The 20,990-nt window shown below is 35.4% G+C and overlaps 1 protein-coding gene across 1 annotated transcript; it reads right to left on the bottom strand.

Annotated features, from left to right (window-relative positions):
* Window positions 1–1,561: 1,561 nt before the first annotated feature.
* Window positions 1,562–5,699, bottom strand: LOC145774207 (splicing regulator SDE2-like). The gene is made up of 5 exons (XM_082585387.1): window positions 5,373–5,699; window positions 4,652–4,765; window positions 3,079–3,228; window positions 2,026–2,329; window positions 1,562–1,842 (listed from the first exon to the last, which is right to left on the bottom strand). The coding sequence occupies exons 1-4, from the start codon at window positions 5,663–5,665 to the stop codon at window positions 2,029–2,031; spliced, it is 858 nt and encodes a 285-aa protein (XP_082441513.1). The 5' UTR covers window positions 5,666–5,699; the 3' UTR covers window positions 1,562–1,842; window positions 2,026–2,028.
* Between the last annotated feature and the right edge of the window lie 15,291 nt (window positions 5,700–20,990).

Here is a 20,990-nt window from a genome sequence, read left to right on the forward strand (position 1 = left end):
TAGTGGGTAGTTTACACAATAAACTGCCTACAACGGGGTCACATAGAAAATCGTTTTCTGAAATGATGTCTCACGATAAAAAAAAAAGATTGAGAAGCTTTGCTCCATAGTATCGGTATTGCAACTTTCCATAAACAATTTTATACTTCTGGATTCCCATATACCTATGCGTGCATTTGTTGGTCGTTTGTTGCTCAATGTTGTTGTGTCGTCTTGCAGTCCTTCGTAACAGGGTGTTACTGTGTATGGATATGAGACGTACTCTACATTGTGACGTTTGAGTAACGGCCTAAATCTAATTATTATCGGTCTGATTTATTGCTCTCCCACGGTTAGTTTCAGAAACGACTGACCATCACTTAGAAATATCGCACTAAACGCTCTATATTTAATATCATCATCATGTTTTACATAAAATCAGCTTTCGGTGGAAAACTGGCCAACCCACTGCTGCACAGAATAATAAGCATGAACATTCTTAAAATAAATTCGAAATTACAATATACCGGGTGACCGATATCATGCATTGCACTCAGGGAATCCCTGATTGCACTGTATCCATAAATTAATTATTTAGCAGGATATAATTGGTTGTGATTTGTTTTGACGTTTGGAAAACATTTCTTTATGGGTAACTCTGTAATTGCGGCTGTTTACAAAATTCATTGTCAGTTTGTTATTGGTGATACAACTGAATTCGCTTACATCGACACTTGTTGGTCTACTCCAAATGAAAACTCCTGTCTTCTCTACTTATATTGGAGTTCGCCTATCATATCAACAGTTCCTCTGCGTTATCAACCTTTTTATCCCTCGGAGCACATTGTTCATGTTCTCGTATGGTTGCAATTTGTTTATTATCCCACCCAAATAAATCAAGCCAATATACTGTAGATTCAATGCAAACAGAGACAAATTTTTGTGGCTGGGGTTTCACTCAGCGAATTCTTGCATTGGTTTTGAATGGTAAGAAAACTTACACACTTAACTAAATTCGTACATATGGTGTAACAAAACATCAAAAATAACTCGTGTGTTCAATAAACTTGTCACAAAAGCAAAGTCATTAGCGATTTTGTGGAAGTACAGCTCCTTGCAGTTTCGCCAGTATTTCGGATTTCGTAAAGGTGTAGGCTTGATAAAGAACGCTCAGTAGTGTGAAAGGGAGGGGGTGCAGGATGTACCTTTGAACTTCAGTCTTGGTGGCCGGGTCTGTGCCAGGAGGTTAGTTAAAAGCCCCTACATTACAAGGATGCAAAGCTACCAGAAACCTTTTAGAGGCTAGGACGAATATTCGAAACAACTAAACGAAAACTTCATGTCAAATGATGTAGCATCATTCACCTAGCTAAGATAAGTTACCGGTATGCATACATTCTATAAGCTACAGTGCAATTTCCTCCCACGCTCGTTGCGCGCAAACAAAAAAGTTATTATGTTCATCACTCATAGAGTAGTGTTGCAAATAATGAGTCCGTAAAGCCAAGTTCGCGAAGACATTACGAATTTTAAACGTTTATTTAAAAAAGCTACTTTCACTTGCCGGTCACGAGACATCTAGCACATTGTTGCCAGGTGTATTTGAAATCAAATAGAGCTCGTGTTTTTACAAAAAACAACTTCATGCAGAAAAATAGCTCTCATAGTACAGCAGTTGCTATAATGGAAGTGTCAAAGATTTCATCATTTTTTGAACATCAACAATTCAAGACCCTGTTTCTTTCCTAGGCTTTCTCCTCTTGGGCCTTCCGTTGATAGATCAAACGTAAGAATACGTTATGTTGGTCAGAGAGGACGAACTAGTATGGACAGGATTCTTGCTTTGAGTGTTAAGTTGTAGTTCTGAATAAGGAAAGTACCGTAGTTATTAATTAAGTAACTTTCGAAAACAAAACAGGCGAATATCTAATTTTTAAGTCATAGCCTACATCAGCTAGTATTTTTCTTTGAATTTGCAAAAAAAAAATGCACTGCTTGTTTCGTGAACGCAAAGTTGAAAATTAGATCGAAAACTGCAAGAGTTACCTTTTACTTCTCTCCTGCGTTCGAGGTAACGTCCGTTTCTTCCATTTTTGTTTCTTGTTTTTCTGCATCTTCAGTGCTTTGTTCCACATTTTCTTGTTTTAGTTCCTTGTTCTCCTGTGGCGTGCTTGGGTTCTCTTCTGTTACAGCTTCTGAGGTTTGTGATGATGTTCCTGTCTCTCCATCACTGTTGGTTTTGTCATCTGTGCGAAGAGGAAGGTCTTCATCAGAATCGGAAGAGTCAGAAAGATCGTCCAATCCTAGCCAAAGCTTGCTTTTCTTGGGAGAAGGGTCTTCTTTCTTCAAGCTGGAATGCAACAAGTTTAAATGCAGTTTACTCAGTAATCTACAACCACAAGCGAACTGCTTCAACGCAGTTCAAGTTATTTTCATTTAAGAAACAGCATTAATAAAAAAACCTCCTAGTTTTCTGAGAACAACTTTACAGAGGCCGCTTTTTATGGGGTTAAATAAGTTTTTTTTCCAATACTTTCACGAACTAGTACTGTAGGATAGTGTTAAACGTAATGTTTTTAGCTCGCCTATTCAAAAAGCGAACTGTCCTTATTGATTCTTCAGCATTACCATCTACAACACATGCATTGATAAAAAGCATTCTAATCTTTTATAAAAATTCCATTCTCAAAAGAAAATAGTCAACCATGGACAGGGTGCGAAATGGATAGTCTCAAACCGAAAGACAGTAAAGCCACCAATAAAATATTAACACACGGCATTTACAAGCACGCCAGTGCCTACAGTGAGTTTGAAGCAATAAAGGTTAAAACCAATACCAACTTCAACAAGAAAACAGCTGTTGATATTAAAACAACATACATTTAGAAACAATGAAAAGCACATCAAATTGCTTTATACGGCAACTGACTTCAACACACTCATTAGCTTCATCAAAACCCTACAGCCATGTGATAGTAAAAGATCCAAATTTATATTTTTTTTAATCACATAGTTTTCAAAAAGCTGACAAGTGACAACGAATGTAATTCAGGCACAAACAAAGATAATTATATAGCTTAGCTACAGGATATAAATTACCCGATTTTATTTGAGTTTCGTTTTGTAGCAGCTAGGCCTTTCTTCAGAGCATCCTCAACAGAATCAGCAGTTTTTTCTAAGCTCTTTTCATAATCCGGGTCATTGAAGAAATGCTTGGGCTTTTGCAGTTGTCTCTCTAGTTTCTCGATCCTGTCAAACAGCTATGTGGTGATTCTATATTTAATACCCTGGGCAGACGAGTCTCCCGCAAGTCAGCAGTTGTGAACTGAGTAAATAGCAGCTGAGCAAGTGACAACTGAGCAAGCAACATTTCAGCAAGTGGCTGAAGTTGGTAAATGATGAAACTGCACAAGTAACAAGCCAAAACTCGGCACATCACAATTCAGAAAATTCAGTTTAGCCGGAGATGACCAAGCAAATCCGAACTGAGCAAGTAAATCTTTTTTGCTGACTTGGCCAGTAGCTGAAATGTACCGGCTGATTGTCTCATGCTGAATGGTCTGACGACCAGTTCAGACAAATTCATTTCAATGTTACAACAGTGACAAAAGTTAAAACAATGAAATGAAGTTTATATCTTACCATTACCAGTAGCTACAGTATATGTTAACACCACATTGACTTCGCCTCATAATTTTTATTTAACGGTCCATACAATTTTTGAGATATGTCTGTCTTTACTTCCCTTAGAGTTGGAGAATAAAAAAAACATTTGAAAGTGTAAGTAAGGAATGCAACCTAGTTTGTACCCTGAACAGTTCGTACCCTAAAAAGATCAAGAGACAAAATTAGAAAAAACCAAAGTCGCTGATAGCAGTTTCCGCAAACAAACAAAAACTCTTAGGATCTTTATCGGAAATTTTAAAATGTTTGCGGAAACTCCGATCAACCCTAACCCTTTCAAAATGTTTGCAGAAACTGCAATCGGCAAACTTTTAGGATCATTACTGGAAATTTTAAAATATTTGCTGAAAAACGGTTCTATTTTTTTCTTTCGATCTTTTCAGTTTGTTTGTTTGCAGAAACTTTGATCAGCGACTTCGGCTTTTTTTTAGTTTTTTCTCTCAATCGTTTCCTAACCCTAACCTCTTTTAAAATGTTTGCTGAAACTGCGATCAGCGACTTCGGCAAACTCTTAGGATCATTATTCATTAGTTACCAGAAATTTTTAAAATGCTTGTGGAAACTGCGGAAAAACGGAAACTGTGATCAACGACTTCGGCTTTGTTCCATTTTTTTCTCTTGATCTTTTCAGTTTGTTTGTTTGCGGAAACTCCAATCAGCGACTTCGGCTATTTTTAATTTTTTCTTCTCGATCTTTTCCTAACCCTTTTAAAATGTTTGCTGAAACTGCGATCAGCGACTTCGGCAAACTCTTAGGATCATTACCAGAAATTTTAAAATGTTTGCGGAAAAACGGAAGCTCCGATCAACGACTTCGGCTTTGTGCTATTTTTTTTTCTCGATCTTTTCAGGGCAAAATTTTAAATGTTTACGGAAACTACGATCAGCGACTTCGGCTTTTTTTAAATTTTTTCTCTCGATCTTTTCAGGGTACGAACTAGGTTGCACCCGTAGGTAAATATGCACATTTTTTAAAAAACTGTTATACTTTTCTTTTTCTTTCTGATGATCTTTTTCTGCTTTTTTCTTAACCCACTCCATCATTTTCTTCTCATTGTTAACATCCCGCATTCTACGTCCACTCAGGTCTCTGCAAGCCTCCCTATGCAATAAGTTTCAACCATTCAAAAATAGCAACGCACATCATCATTTGCAAAAGAAAAGAAGTTTAAGTCAGGTTATTTGAAATTGAAGATACAAACTATGAACACAGTTTTAACATGAAAACTTGAGAAATGAGGTTTGATGATGAAATGATATATACTATATTGAAGTACACTATTGTTGATTGGTAAAAAATGTATAAAGTATTTTTACTGGCATTTTCATAAAAGTAGAAGCTTATAGCGGTAAAAACATTCATCTTGTCAGATGCAATTAATGGTTTTGAATTACCAATTTATTTGCATTTTATGTCTAAAGTTCCATTGTTACATCAACTGGCAAGAAAACCATCTGACGGCAGTATGGTGCACTTAGTCTGTACATGTGCTTGTAAAAACAGTCACATGCATCAATTTAGAGTCTTAAGACACAAACTCATAGAAAAGTTTTCTTCACAAAGTAGCAATACTTTTAGTCAATGTTTGAACAACAGTTTATATTAGTAAAACTTTGGTAGTAACAACACATATTACTTAACTAGAAAAAGTTAATGCCCCAACAATATCTTAATCAGTAACTCAAACCATACACCAACAAGGTCTTACATATTTGTAGTTTTTTCAATTTGGGATCCAAGAGCTCGCAGCATGGAACCAAAGCCACCTTTGCCTCCTTTTAATCTCAAATGGACAGTAAAGGTGTCATTTGCAGAAACCTGATCATCATTAGTCACACTTAATCCGTGTCGGGTCAAATATATGGAAGACCGTATGCCAATGGGCAAGAGATGAGATTGATATAAATGGTTGCTCAAGTCTTTCACAGTAGAAAACAAACTGATATCGGTCCAACAGTCAGAAGAAAAAAATTCATCAAACTTAATGCAAACTTTCACCATTTTAAATTTACAATAGATAAAAAATCTAGAAAAGTATGCTGAAAATTAAAAAACAACAATGGCTGTAATCATGCTCAAGGTAAGTGCAACATGTCAAACCATAATAACAAAACTAGTAGGCTAGGTAGTCCATGGGGTTTGGAAACTGGGTTTACACATACAAAAAACATGGTACTGTATGCAACATAGTAGGCTTACGGTAGTGCATAAATATTAATGATGTTTCTTAGAGGCTGTCTATAAAAGACCTTTGCAGTCAAGAGGGAGGTGCAAATTGCGGATTTTTCTATGACACACTGCAAAGATTTTAGGAGGAGTGAGATATTTTTTGCAATGTTATGGACAGTCCATTACGGTACATAATAGGTTACCAGGACCAATAAAAAAACACTCCGAACTCATTGATTTTAAGCCTTCCACAACCTCACTAAGAAAAAAATCAGATTGCAGGAGCTTGAAACCTACCATACACTATAAAACCTTGAAAATTAGGAAGTCTATCCCAGACCCCAGTCCACTGTTTCCACTCTCTTGCCATGGAAAAGTACTAGATTTGACTGAAAAAAAACACTAGATTCACAAAAAAACACTAGTATTATACACGATCATTTACATGCACAATATACAAAAATTAAAGCCAATGGCGTTAGTGAGTGTTAAAAGTCCTTAAAATTTCAAAATCAAACTGAATTTAATTGAAAGTGAGAGCCCTGAAGTCATAGCTGTAGGAAAGTAAAACATTTTGGGGGGCGAACAAAATTTTCCCGAATTTGGCCTTTGCAAATATATTGTCAAAAATGCAATATTACTCACAATTATCTCTGAGGTAGTGTAGTCTAAGAACTCCACACTCATTTAATGTAAGCCTCCGATACCATATGATAGGCTACGCTACCTAGCCTACTTTAGTCTACTTTGAACACTTTTCACAGTCATTTACGTGTATTTTTTAAAGTATTTATGCTAAATATCTCAAATTTGGTCATCATTGGGTGTAATTAGACAAAAAATTTGAGTGCACTTTGAAAAGCACTACAAACACATTGATGCAGCCAAACAAAAATAGGTAGGGCTACATTGAACACTGTCCAAACTTATGCACACCAACATAGCGATAAATCGCTAAAAAAACACTAGATAGCAAAAAAAAAACACTAGATGCAACCCAAAAACACTAGATCTAGTGGAAAAACACTAGGAGTGGCACCACTGGGCACTGTCCCAGTCCCGGTCTCACCAAAACTGTACTTGATTTCATACAGAGGTTGCCACGTCACTTATAACTTGTGCTTAAAGTTTCGTTTTGACCACTAGGAATTATTGAATTCATAGCGTACTTCATACCCACTTTGAATACTACTATTTGGCAAAGATGAACGTATAGGCCGCAAATTCTACGCCATAGACTTGCGGCGTAGACTTTTTGTTTACGGGTAAGTCTTTGTCAACTTGACCAGAAAAAAGGGAAAATGTAACCCATGGTGTCAGATTTTGATGAAACTTAGACACTTTGCAGAGCAAGTCATTTTGAGAAAAATGATACCAATCTCAGAAAAATCGGCTCAGCGGTTTTCGGGATATGGCCATTTGAAAATGAGGTGTTTTTGCGTTCGCTCAAGCATGAAATTAGTGAAAAGTTGGTACAACAAATTTTAAACGTAAATAAAACATACACCATTAATGTTACAAACTTCAAATTTTGTGAGAACTTAAGTTTGGTTGAAGTCAACACATTTACAAACTTTCAACAATTTTGGTCATGGTTGAATGATTTTGAAGACAAGTTAATATTGTTGTGGAATTGAAATCAATCAACCGTGACGTAACTTCCAAGCACTATACTGAAAAAGGCCCCTCTTCAATTTTTTCGAGTAATACATCATATGAAAGGTCTTAACTTCCCCTATACAGTGAAACAAAGATATCTTTGTGTATTTGAGAAAATCTAGGTGTAGTAAGTCGAAATGTACCATACACACAAAGTGGCTAAATTGATTGTTTTTATAATTGTTCAACAGTGCTTTGCTTCCCTTTTTTCCAATTATGCACAAAATATATACATTAGTAGACATAATAGGTAAGTTGAAAGCTTTGAATATCTTGCTTAGTCAATTAACCATACTAATTACTATGACTACTGAAAATCAAAGCAAAGATTATTGAAATTCAATGTGTAAAATGTTTCACTTGAAATTGGTTTTTAATGATTGTATGGTTTAATTCTAGAAGGAAATAAAACCAAGAATACTAATAGAAAAGTGGCTCTTTTTACCTGGTCCAAAGATGCAATTTAATCAACAAAAAAGGTTATCGTGCTTTGAGAAATTTTAAGAAAAACATAACGATATATCACAAAATTTGTCAGCAAAAGCCAAATGATAATTATATTGAACTCTCATTGCAGTTTTGAACCATGATAACTTTTGGGCTGCTTTTCAATTTATATTCCCAATTTAAATAATTGGTTAAACTGGATATTAATGTATATATAATATATTCCAAAGCATATGTGTGACAGAAATTAATTATTTATTAGCTGATCTCCAATGAGTTTGAATTTGTTGCTAACATTGCATGGAAAATTGATATTGGTCTTGAGTAGTTGCAAGGGTTGGATTGTCTACAACAGGGCTTCTCAAACTATGGGTCGCGACCCCATATGGGGTCGCGTAATGAAATTTTGGGGTCGTAATAAAATAGTTTAATTTAGTCTAGTGCCGGTAGGTTGTAGTCTTGCCATGATGTCAATTGACCGCAACCGTCGGTGTGAAATGTCGAACGATAAAATATAACCAATCGTAACAATTGATGCTACGCTATCATTGCTGACCAAAAGTAACGAATTGGGTACATTTGTATTGTTTTGTTATAGTCTTAATTAGGGTCGGATTATTCGTTTGTTATTTCTTGTTTTCATTCGTTGCTTTTTTCATGTTTCATTGTTGTTGTTTTCATGCTCCTTTCGATATTGTTTTACTACTTCAGAAAGAGAATTATAAAGTAAGCCAAAAAGAACCGAAACAAATTGAGACAAAAAACTAACCCCATTTTAATGTCATTAACGTGGATGTCCCCATAATGGGGTAGCATAGAAATATATTTTTCAAAATGGGGTTGCAGAACAGAAAAGTTTGAGAAGCCCTGGTCTACAACACACAAAACATGTTCAAAAGGAATCCAACATACGTCTTTGGTTCTTGGCCAATGAAAAGATGGAGACGGTCCATTAGGGTGCAGAAAATTTACAAAGATGTCACCATTTTCTGTGTCAACTACCAAAGTTACTCCAACATAACCACTTTCCATCATACATGGCTGCTACAAAGTTACCTTGATTGATGCTTTTGTTGCTGTACTTGGTATCAAAGTTGAAAGTGTAATTATATGTGAGTTCATTGCTTATTCTTTTGATGCCAATTTTAGACTTGTCAACTGGTTCAAAGTAATGAAATCCTTTGGTTCCTTTTATTGCACTTGCTAGCTTGTTGGCAAAGAAAATTTCATTTGTGCCTGCACAAACATGATTTTGGCCTGGAAACATCATGGTCTTTCTTTGCCACAAGTCATGGTAAGTCACCTTGCGATGGCACTGGAGGCACTGTAAAGCATTCCATAGCTATGGAAAGTTTACGAAGACCTCTACATCATCAAATTGGTACTTTAGATGAAATGATGGATCACTGCACTGAAAAGTTGCCTTCAATACATTTCATAAAACTTCTCAAGGAAGATTTGACGAATGAAAGAAAACGTCTGGAAGAAAGGTGGAAGCTAGCAAGTACAATAAAAGGAACCAGAGGATTTCATTACTTTGAACCAGTTGACAAGTCTAAAATTGGCATCAAAAGAATAAGCAATGAACTCACATATAATTACACTTTCAACTTTGATACCAAGTACAGCAACAAAAGCATCAATCAAGGTAACTTTGTAGCAGCCATGTATGATGGAAAGTGGTTATGTTGGAGTAACTTTGGTAGTTGACACAGAAAATGGTGACATCTTTGTAAATTTTCTGCACCCTAATGGACCGTCTCCATCTTTTCATTGGCCAAGAACCAAAGACGTATGTTGGATTCCTTTTGAACATGTTTTGTGTGTTGTAGACAATCCAACCCTTGCAACTACTCAAGACCAATATCAATTTTCCATGCAATGTTTGCAACAAATTCAAACTCATTGGAGATCAGCTAATAAATAATTAATTTCTGTCACACATATGCTTTGGAATATATTATATATACATTAATATCCAGTTTAACCAATTATTTAAATTGGGAATATAAATTGAAAAGCAGCCCAAAAGTTATCATGGTTCAAAACTGCAATGAGAGTTCAATATAATTATCCTTTGGCTTTTGCTGACAAATTTTGTGATATATCGTTATGTTTTTCTTAAAATTTCTCAAAGCACGATAACCTTTTTTGTTGATTAAATTGCATCTTTGGACCAGGTAAAAAGAGCCACTTTTCTATTAGTATTCTTGGTTTTATTTCCTTCTGGCATTAAACTATACAATCATTAAAAACCAATTTCAAGTAAAACATTTTACACATTGAATTTCAATAATCTTTGCTTTGATTTTCAGTAGTCATAGTAATTAGTATGGTTAATTGACTAAGCAAGATATTCAAAGCTTTCAACTTACCTATTATGTCTACTAATGTATATATTTTGTGCATAATTGGAAAAAAGGGAAGCAAAGCACTGTTGAACAATTATAAAAACAATCAATTTAGCCACTTTGTGTATATGTTACATTTCGACTTACTACACCTAGATTTTCTCAAATACACAAAGATATCTTTGTTTCACTGTATAGGGGAAGTCAAGACCTTTCAAATGATGTATTACTCGAAAAAATTGACGAGGGGCCTTTTTCAGTATAGTGCTTGGAAGTTACGTCACGGTTGATTGATTTCAATTCCACAACAATGTTAACTAGTCTTCAAAATCATTCAACCATGACCAAAATTGTTGAAAGTTTGTAAATGTGTTGACTTCAACCAAACTTAAGTTCTCACAAAATTTGAAGTTTGTAACATTAATGGTGTATGTTTTATTTACGTTTAAAATTTGTTGTACCAACTTTTCACTAATTTCATGCTTGAGCGAACGCGAAAACACCTCATTTTCAAATGGCCATATCCCGAAAACCGCTGAACCGATTTTGCTGAGATTGGTATCATATTTCTCAGAATGACTTGCTCTGCAAAGTGTCTAAGTTTCATCAAAATCTGAGACCATGGGTTACATAGCTTGGTCAAGTTGACAAAGACTTACCCTTACGCAAACGCTTGCGGCCCCATTTTTTGAATAGTTGTCGCTTGAAGCTACGCCGTAAATTTTTCGCGGTTTTTTAATGCATAGCGTCAACGCATACTTTTTAATATCTTAACTGTTGTTTGTATTATTTTTTTATCAAACTTTTCAAATAAGATGAAAGAATGTTTCAATGGGCAAAGACATATTGAAACCAAAACGCAGCAATTTCAGATGAACACTTTCAGATGCTTGTGTTTCTTCATGGAAATTCAAAATAAAACTTGTTTGTTTCGAGTGGTTTATTTGGTACCTAGCAAACAAAATGAGTTTATGCTAGTGTATGCGCTGACGCCGCCAACTTTTTTTACAAGTTGCGTTGACACATACGGCGTATGGTTTTTCGAACGTTTGCGTCTACGCTGACGGCGTCAATATTTTTTGTATGCGCGTACATCACTGCCATTTGGGGTACCTTTGGCTGATTCAAAACACTAAAATAATGCAGTGTAAAAAAATGACCGATCTCAGTCATTATTATTCACTACTACCAACAACAGTTTTCTATTTCAATTAATGTTCTCTAATTGAGTCCATGCGTGATTATTGTCTAGCCATAGTTTTGGTTGTCTCCCTTCTTTTCTTTTTCAATGACTGCAATTTTTCATCTTCTAGTATGGCTAAACAATGGTCTGCGACACTTCGGTGCCACAGATTCTGATTCCGTAGGTGTAGGCTTACTGGCGAGTTAAATATTTAGCACTACGTTACATCTTCGTGACTATGCAAGAGGATCTGTTGCAGAATTCAGGAAAAGTTATTTTCTTGTTGTGCATATCATATGAGTTTACAAATAGGCCAAATTAAAAAGGTTAGTATAGGCCTATGGGAACGTTCAAATATTACGTAACGCTTTTTTTCCGAATTTTTGACCCCCCCCTCCCCCATGTAACGCCAACGTAACGCTTTTTTCAATCCCCCCTCCCCCATGTAACGCTTTTTCAGTACGAATTCAGCACAAAAAACTACCATTCCGTACTCCAAAGCGTTACGTAACGTTTTGCTTGAACCCCCTCCCCCCCGATGTGACGCTAACGTAACGCTTTGCATAAACCCCCCCCCTCCCCCTCGAAGGCGTTACGTAATATTTGAACGTTCCCTATGGCCAAGTTTAATTATAAATGTGTTTATTAAATGATAAATTTTTTTAAAGTTGTGGCCTATAGAGTAAACTAAAAATGGAATACAAAGGCTAAAATTTCACATTAAGTTAAATATTGGCGCTTCTGAAGGGGGAGAACCTCCATCATTGGGACGATTCTACAATGGGACACTTGGTCACCCACGCTTGGTTGATCAAGCGAGCACAACGTATATGACGAATTTCAATTCGCCATGTAGTCTTTCGCTTGTACCAACAGTGGGATCCTTCAATTTGCATGCATGGCTGGTTTGTTAAAAAAACTGTGTTTTTTGATACCCAAAGTAAAAAAAGATAAGTCACTTGTCTTGAAGATATTTTTGTACATACTTGGCGAAGCAGGTTGAAAAAGTATGGTAGCATGGTCTATATGTCTGGCAGTTCTTAGGACAAAACGTTGTTGTCAGTAAAGTAGTCTTGAAGAAATTAGCTGATTTTTTTTGCATTTGCGGATGGCATCTTACAATGGGACAGCAGGTTTTGCCCATCAATGGGACACTGTAAATCAACTCGACTTATTTGTAAAAAGGGAAACACAGATCCTTTAACTATGAAAACTGCTGTTGAAAAAGCAATACAAACCGGAAAAAATAGACCTGTAGCAAGAGAATTTGACATACCAAGCCAAACATTGAAAAGCTGGGTTGACACATACAAAAGAGCCCAAGCAAATAATGATTTTAAAAGCAATCTAAGTTTTCAACCTCATTATGGTGTCAAAAAGATTTTGAATGATGAAGTTGAGTAAAATTTAGAAAACTTTAATAATGCACTACAGTAAATATAATCAATAACAAAGTGAATATCAAGTTTATAATGTGCATTTACACAGATAATCAATTGTGTCCCATTGTTAGAAATTGCCTGTCCCAATGGTGGAGCCAGATTCAACAATGGGACGTTTTGAGTAGGGGAGACTGGGGTTTGTTGGAACATTTTCTAGAAAAGTTCACATAACAAAAAAACCCTTTGCAATTCAAAGAAAAATTTTCTCAATAACCTTGACTAACCTGTTGTCTAACATTGTAATAAAGAAAAATTCACCACACATTAAAACATTTCTCATAAATTTAATTTTACCAACAGCAGTCAAATGTTCCAACAAACCCCGGTGCTGGGGTTTGTTGGAACATCACTTTTTCTTTACAAATATTTCACAAAAAACAGTATATTATTGCATTTTGAATAAAATATGTGGAAAGGTTTATTATATTTTCACTTAAGGTAAAATAGTATTATGTAATATGATGGATTACCAATTACCATGGCTTTTGCAAACAAAATTTTTTTTCAGTCCTAACTGTTTGAAATAAAAAAATTAATATTGCTTGTTTATGGTGATGGTCTAAGAAAATGATATCACAAGCATTAGTACACACTACACAACCAACATTGAATTTAACAAATTTACTGGGGATTATATCTAGCTAAATCCACAGAAAACACAAATTTTTCTTGGCGACGGCTACGCTTAGTGCCTTTCAGATTGGAAGGTTTCGGTAACTTAAAGACAATGTCACTAAGGTGATGAGTGAAATCAGAATTGTCACTATTTTCAGAACAAATGTAGGACATTCATCAAACATTTTGGATTGCCCACAGCATCGTAAGAATCGAATAATCACATCACCATCATCAAAAAAATCAATAATTTTCCCAACAAAGTGCTGTAAACGCTTCGAAGTGTTGAATTTGACAACAAATTCTCCTTCTTGAATGTCAGATAGTTTACTCTTGGAAAGATAAACATAAAGTGGAATTGAATTTCATTGAAAAAGACAAGTTTATGCACAAACACAAATTTCATTTAATTGAGGTTAATAGAACATGTTCTAACTAACCCCATGAGAGATGTTCTAACAAACCCCATAAGCTAAATCGAAATAAATAAGTTAAATTTGCAAATCTGATCACAATTAAGCAAACTTTTTTTGTACTTTGCAACAGCTCTACCTTTGTAGGTAACACAAACAATTTTTTTTACTTATCTTCCTGTTTCCTTCAGGTAGGCAAACTTTTTAGGTGGTACCCAAATTTACTTTTAGACACCAAAAACATACAACCACTTTTCCAGTGAGAACACCTGGAAGGTTTGGTCCAGGGTTGTAACACAGCTTTTGAGAAAAAGAGCCAAACAATGTCTAAAAAAGGGCCAAACTGGGTAAAAAACAGCCAAATTGTTCAATAACGCTAATAACGTTGTTAATAAAACATAATTACGTTAACAACGTCAATAACGTTGCAACATTACAACAACACAATCTACCAGGGATGCCAGCGACAAATTTCCAATAAACTTAGATTGTATGCTAAAAAAAACCCAGATGAGGCGAAAAAAACCCAGGTCCAGAAAATATGTAGTAAAGCGGTAAAAAAAAACCTGCGTGTGCTTTCAGCACCATTTTAAATCATTACACAGAAGCCTCAGAAAGCTACAAATAGTAACACGTAAATATAATTATACAATATACATGCTTATGTTGGTTTGGTTGTTTATTATATATGTAATATAACTATATACAAAAACAAGAGGTGGTAGGCCTAGATGGGCTCACAGCAAAGATTTTGGTTCAAAATTACGTTTATGGTAAAGCGTTTAGCTAGCAAGGTTGGGTCTGCTACTATTCGGTGAGTCCGATTCGGTGAGTTCCTAACCTCCAACCCTAACCCTAACCTTAAAACGGCAATGATAATTAGGCTACGGTACCCAATAATTTAAAAAAAAAAATTGAAAAAATCAGGAAATAGGGATCGGACTCACCGAAACGGGCCATTCCGAGCAAGGTTCAGTGTGTGTTTAACCAAAATTTCTAAAACTGACTAGATGTATGAGTGTATAGGCTAGCCATTAAGGTTAGTTTTGACTTTTGAACTAAACTTTTGGCTGTGTGAGTTGTAGACTGCGACTGAGGAGAATCATCATGCCTGCTTAGTGCTTACAGTTTGGTGTACAACTACGATAACTTGGTTCTTAGCAATAAACCCTGCTTAGCCTTTTTAATTTGAACATAATGTTGAAAAGAATAACTCAAATTCACAATAAATAAATGTTCAGTGACACAAATAGTTGTACTACTCCAATTTTTAGTCATCCACATTTTCATAAAGTTGGATCATTTCTTCAGCATCCTGTAGGCTGTACCTCACTGACTGCAGTAGCTGATGCAAAAAACATTACCGGTACCTTATCATTTTTGTGTTGCAGTGTGGACCATTTATCGAAGATCCCAGTGCCTTAATACCGCGCAAGCTCTGTACAAAGTTAAAACCAAAAAAACCTAGATTTACCTAAATTTGAAATAAAAAAACTTAAAACCCAGATGTGGTCAAAAAAACCCAGATCTAGGTGGAAAAACCAAGCTCTGGCATCCTTGCAATCTACATTCCAAGAACAATTCCAAATCTTCATCTTCTACAGTGTTTCCACTCGAAGTCGAATCTTTGGCATTGTCATAAACGGATGCAACCTAGTTCGTACCATGAACAGTTCGGACAGTCAGTTCGTACCTTGAAAAGATCGAGAAAAAAAATTAAAAAAAGCCGAAGTCGCTGATCGCGGTTTCCGCAATCATTTTAAAATTTTCCCTCTAAAAAGATCGAGAAAAAAATAGCTCAAAACCGAAGTCCGCTGATCGCAGTTTCCGCAAACATTTTTCCGCAGTTTCCGCTAACTCTAACCATAGAGTAATCAATGCTCTAACCCTAACCCTCGCTGATCGCAGTTTTCGCAAATTGTTTTTCCGCAGTTTCCAATAACCCTTACCCTAATTCTAACCATAGAGTAATCTATGTTCTAACCTTAACCCTCGCTGATCGCAGTTTCCGCAAACATTTTTCCGCAGTTTCCGCTAACCTTTACCCTAACCATAGAGTAATTTATGCTCTAACCCTCGCTGATCGCAGTTTCCGCAAACATTTTTCTGCAGTTTACGCTAACTGCAGTTTCCTAACTCTAACCATAGAGTAATCTATGCTCTAACCCAAACCCTCGCTGATCGCAGTTTCCGCAAACATTTTCCGCAGTTTCCGCTAACCCTAACCCTCGAGTTTGTTTCAAATTGTTTGGGGAAACTCCGATCAGCGACTTCGGCATTGTGCTATTAAACTGCGATCAGCGACTTCGGCTTTTTTAAATTTTTTCTCTCGATCTTTTCAGGGTACGAACTGACTGTACGAATGGTTCAAGGTACGAACTAGGTTGCACCCGGCATAAACATTGTCAACTAAACGCTGTCTGAAAAGTCGTATAGCCTATATTATAATAACACTTTTCAGTCTCAATTTCCGAAAGACATTTATTTAAATAGCTATAGTTTGATAGTATGTGCCAACTGCTTCCAAAAAGAGCCAAATATTGGAAACAAAAGGCCAAGGGGCCAAACAATTTTTTTTTGAGCCAATTACCTCTAAAAAGGGTCAAAATTCTGAAATTTGGCCCCAAAAGGGCCAATCTGGCAAGCCTGGTTTGGTCAAAGAAAATCACAGCAACAGCATTTCAGTGTTTCCAGTCTTAAAATGATGTTGTGTTAATTTGATATTTTGTGTGATGACTGTTAAAAATTTGAACTCTATGGACTTTGAGTCTGATTGCAAATAAATAAATAAATAAAATAAAATAAATTTCCTGTAAAATATTTTCGGGGTGCATAAAAAAGCAATGTTCTAACAAATCCCATGTTCCAACAAACCCCAGTCTCCCCTAACCTTAAAAAACTGCGCGTTATTTCTAAACCACCGGAGATAATGAAATCAAACCAAGTGTTATTTGAAAAAAAATGCATTGGCATTAATGTTGTAAAAAAAAGCACTGCATTTCGTTACAAAATTTAAAAAAAAATTAGCAAAACGCAAAATTTATCCCATTGATGGAGGTTCTCCCCTACAATAACAATAGCCTATTAGTGTTATAGTGACACAAATGAAATGAATTTTTTGACATTAAATTTTTTGCTAATTTTCAAGGACATTGGAGGGGTTTAAATTTGCTTTTTTTTCTTTAAATGTTTATAATCCCGTGATGACAGCAGAGCCGCTGCTGGCTCAGGTTATGGGATGGAATCGAATGGAAGAGTTTTTCCATCTTCCATCCTGAGATTTTCTTCCATTCCATCTCAGAAATCTCTACCATCTTCACATTTTGCAATCTCCGCGTTGAATATGGCACAAATAAACCTAAAAACTATAGGCTAAATTTAAGCTAAAAATTTAACAGCAGTATTTTCCTAAGGATTACGTACCGTTCGAATTATTCGTATTATTTTGCATGTCTTGATAAAGCGTTAGAAAGTTAATGATGGAATTGGGATGGAATGATGGAAGATTGTCTTTCATCTCATCATCAAGATCTTCCATTCCTTTCCATCCCAAAATCTGTTTTCCATTCCATCCCATTCCCTGGCTGGCGTAACTAACGCTTCGATGATACAGGGGTAACGCAATGAGTCTGAAGGAATTATTTCATTCGTGAGTTCGAATTGCAGAATCTAAAACACAAGTTTTCGAATTGGTGTTTTTTAGAATGAATAGAGTTTTTTTTTAGTTTGGAAATAAAAATTATATGTAAAACTTGTTTGTGCAGAGATTAACCCTTTATCCTGTGACGTATTTTGGCCAGTTGACTTGCGGACGGGGGGGGGTCGGTTCGACACTATCACTTTGAGCTCGTGTAACTCAAAAACTACGCAAGATAGATCAATCAAATGTTCACATGGTGTAGATAATTTATCTGACAACATAACATCGAAACTCTTTTGCAATTTGTTCAACAGCGCAACTTGAAAAATCAAATAATTTGATGGTTGGTCATATTTTTTTATTTGACTTGAGAAATTGCTTCGTAATTAATTTTTTAATTGAGTGTGACGGGTTAATTCCATTGTGTAGATTTTAATCTCTTACGCGGAGACGTCGTCCACGCTTCAATGAAATCGTAATTGGCGTCCGACTCGCGTTTGCTTGTTGTTTTGCCGGAGGCATTGTAAAAAAAATTTGCTTTGTTTCAACATTTGCAGAGAATGAGACAAAATCACCACAAAAAAACTATTTCAAGTTCTTTTTGAGTCATATTTTTATAGTCTACACTTTTTCAAACGTACTGTCATTACTTGATATTGGAACTAAATCAAGCAAATTTTTTTTTCACATTCACACTGTCGAATTTGGTTATGCATGATCAAGAAACACTTTGTATTTCACAGCACATCTCAGGAAGCTATTTATTCGTTTTTAACATTATTTCAACGTCTAAAGACGTTGACTCGATGTAAAAAGTGTCTGATTTGCTGTCTGGTTAGCGGTTGAATACAGAAAAGTAAGGTAGCCTGTGGTGTCACGTGGTATTTGAACAACAACCTATCCAAAGGTAGTGACTTGTTTCGATAGGAGCTTGTTCCATTTTAGGCCATCATGCACTCCAAAAACAAAGAGCGTCTAAAACTCCTTACTGATAAACTATGTCACGATGCATTCCAAAGTGAAATGTTTCAATACTTACCAACAATTATCACTTTGAATGAAACAATTTTGCAAACAGTAGTGACAAAATGTAGTGATAATAATCGTTTAGTCAAATCGTGTTGGTAGGCTATAGAACAGGTCGTTTGCCAAATGGAACTCCCGTTCTGCGTGACAAACTCAAAGTCGTGGCATAACGATACGAAAAATAAAAAAAAATTATTTTTCAGGCCGAGTGCTATTGTCGTAAAAAAACAAAAAATCACTAAAGTGTTAACTTTTTCCTTGGGCAAAATTGAAGGTTATTGATATTTTAAAAATGCACGTATTTTAAAAATGCACGTTTGTGTCAATATGATTGAAGTGTTTTTTTTCATGTTGTTAACTAGATTTGCAAAATAACGTTTTCTACATTTTTTTTCTGATTTGTTGGACATGCATTTTGTGTCAAGTTATTTATTACGCATTAGAAGATTTCTTTCTGTTCAAATTTTGAAATAGCATTTTAGATGCAGTTTGCGGTTGATGGCGTTACTGCAAAAACCATCTTTTGTAATTGACACACATCCAAAAACAAAAGACGCATAAACTACTGCTGGCTGATAGACCACGTCACAATACATCATAATGATGTTTTTCCGAACCGAAGACCCAGAAAACCAATTTTGTCGTATATTAGATTAGACGTCTGCAGACGTTGAACCAATGACAAAAAGTGATTTGCTGATTTGAAACAAAGTGATTGCTGTTTCCAATGTGCAAACATTTTGATAAAAAGTAATCAAGTTTTGGCCACAGCATTTTGGTCCATTTAGGCTACTATGGTCAATCAACTCACGTTGCAAATAACTTGTTTTGTGTAAAGTCTTGCTTGCGAAAAAATTGAAGTAAAAACGCAAAAATAAAGTAAGCTAAATTTACAAAGTATTATATTCTTGAATGAACCATAGTTTTAAAAAAATAGTTTGAACAGGTTTCATCTGATAGAAACTATAATTGATATCATCGCGAAGGATCAAATAGCTGCAAAAATCACTTCAAGCAATTCTTTGGGGTGATTTTCATTATGCAAACCAAGGTGAACCTCAATATACATATTTTTATGCCAAATGATGAAAATCGTTCTTTCTTTTTTTCAAGGACAAGGAAAACGATCCGTATAAAATATAATTCAATTCAACATATTTCCCTTCTTTTGTCAGATATGCATTTTGTGTAACAATGCTTTAGAAAAATTGCTGAGTATGGCATAGCGTTTGAGATGCAGTCAGAGAATACAACTCTATGGTTGATGGCGTTATTACAAAAACCAATCTTTTGTCACGGAAATGTATTCGAAAACAAAAAGGCACAAAAGCGCTGACTGATAGATTACGTTACGATACGTTACACAAACGAGGCATTGATTTCAGATTCTTTCAACCCAACAAACAACTTTGCTCCAAATGACACAAACGTCTAAATTTATGGAGAAAAAGATGTAGGCCTACACCGTTTTGTGAAAATAAGCTTTTGAAGACCAACATTTGAATGAAAAGTTTGAAATTATTGAGTTGGTCCTAATAGTGTTTCTGCTGAGATATATCAAAACTTTTCAATCCTCGTATAAAAAAATAATTTTGTAATCTCTCAAGCAACTGCAAAATTACCATTTAGGTAAAGATTCAGTGATGATACAATATGCACAATGCTTGTCAAAGCACAATAATTTAGCTGCGCGTGTTTTTCCACAAAAGCCAAGCAGTTTAGATAGTCTGTGTCAAGTTCTTTTCAATATCTATCAATCTCTCGTTTTCATAAAACATTTTCACAACATTCATGTGAATATAAGTGTACAGGTACATGGAAAAGTTTATTGGCGGGTCAAGAACGCACTCCTTGCTTTCCGACAAGAAATCAAGAAACTTACCACATCAGTCTGTTTGTTTTATGAGATAAACAGAGTTTTGGCAAGAATTTTCCTACTGCTTCTTGTTATAAGTTAGAAACAAAATGTATTTGCCATAGAAAACAACGTAAAATTACATTTTTTCAGTATAGCTTATCGGATGCTCTCTGATAATTTCAAAGCAACTCAGATGTAATTAAAAGATTAATCAAAGCAACTCAAAACTCGAGTTTGCAAACAAAAGGCGGACTCATTATGGTTGAATGCTTTACAACAAAGCCAACTCATGAGATATCTGCGTCGCAGTTCCACGCACGGCGGCGCTCAGTAATCCTATTAATCCGTATAATTTGAAAACAAAAGGGCTAGCTAGTAGCTAGCTAAAATATCAGAGTATGTTATAAAAATCATGCCATATCTCTAAAACTATAGACAATAGCAACGTCATTTAAAGCGGAATAAATACTTGAATAATTTTTAGGAAAAGTCAAGAAAATTTAAAGCTGTGGATCGCGTAGTT

This window comes from Aplidium turbinatum, chromosome 1, assembly GCF_918807975.1.
Source record: "Aplidium turbinatum chromosome 1, kaAplTurb1.1, whole genome shotgun sequence".
Lineage (NCBI taxonomy): Eukaryota > Metazoa > Chordata > Ascidiacea > Aplousobranchia > Polyclinidae > Aplidium > Aplidium turbinatum.

What these genes read in the sequence shown, in the direction of transcription:
- LOC145774207 (XM_082585387.1), bottom strand. Translation starts at nt 5,665, where the DNA reads ATGGTGAAAGTTTGCATTAAGTTTGATGAATTTTTTTCTTCTGACTGT. An exon ending in ATTGAAAAAACTACAAATAT is followed by an intron (nt 4,766 to 5,372) that starts GTAAGACCTTGT and finishes CTTATTGCATAG; the next exon opens with GGAGGCTTGCAGAGACCTGA. An exon ending in CGAAACTCAAATAAAATCGG is followed by an intron (nt 2,330 to 3,078) that starts GTAATTTATATC and finishes GTTGCATTCCAG; the next exon opens with CTTGAAGAAAGAAGACCCTT.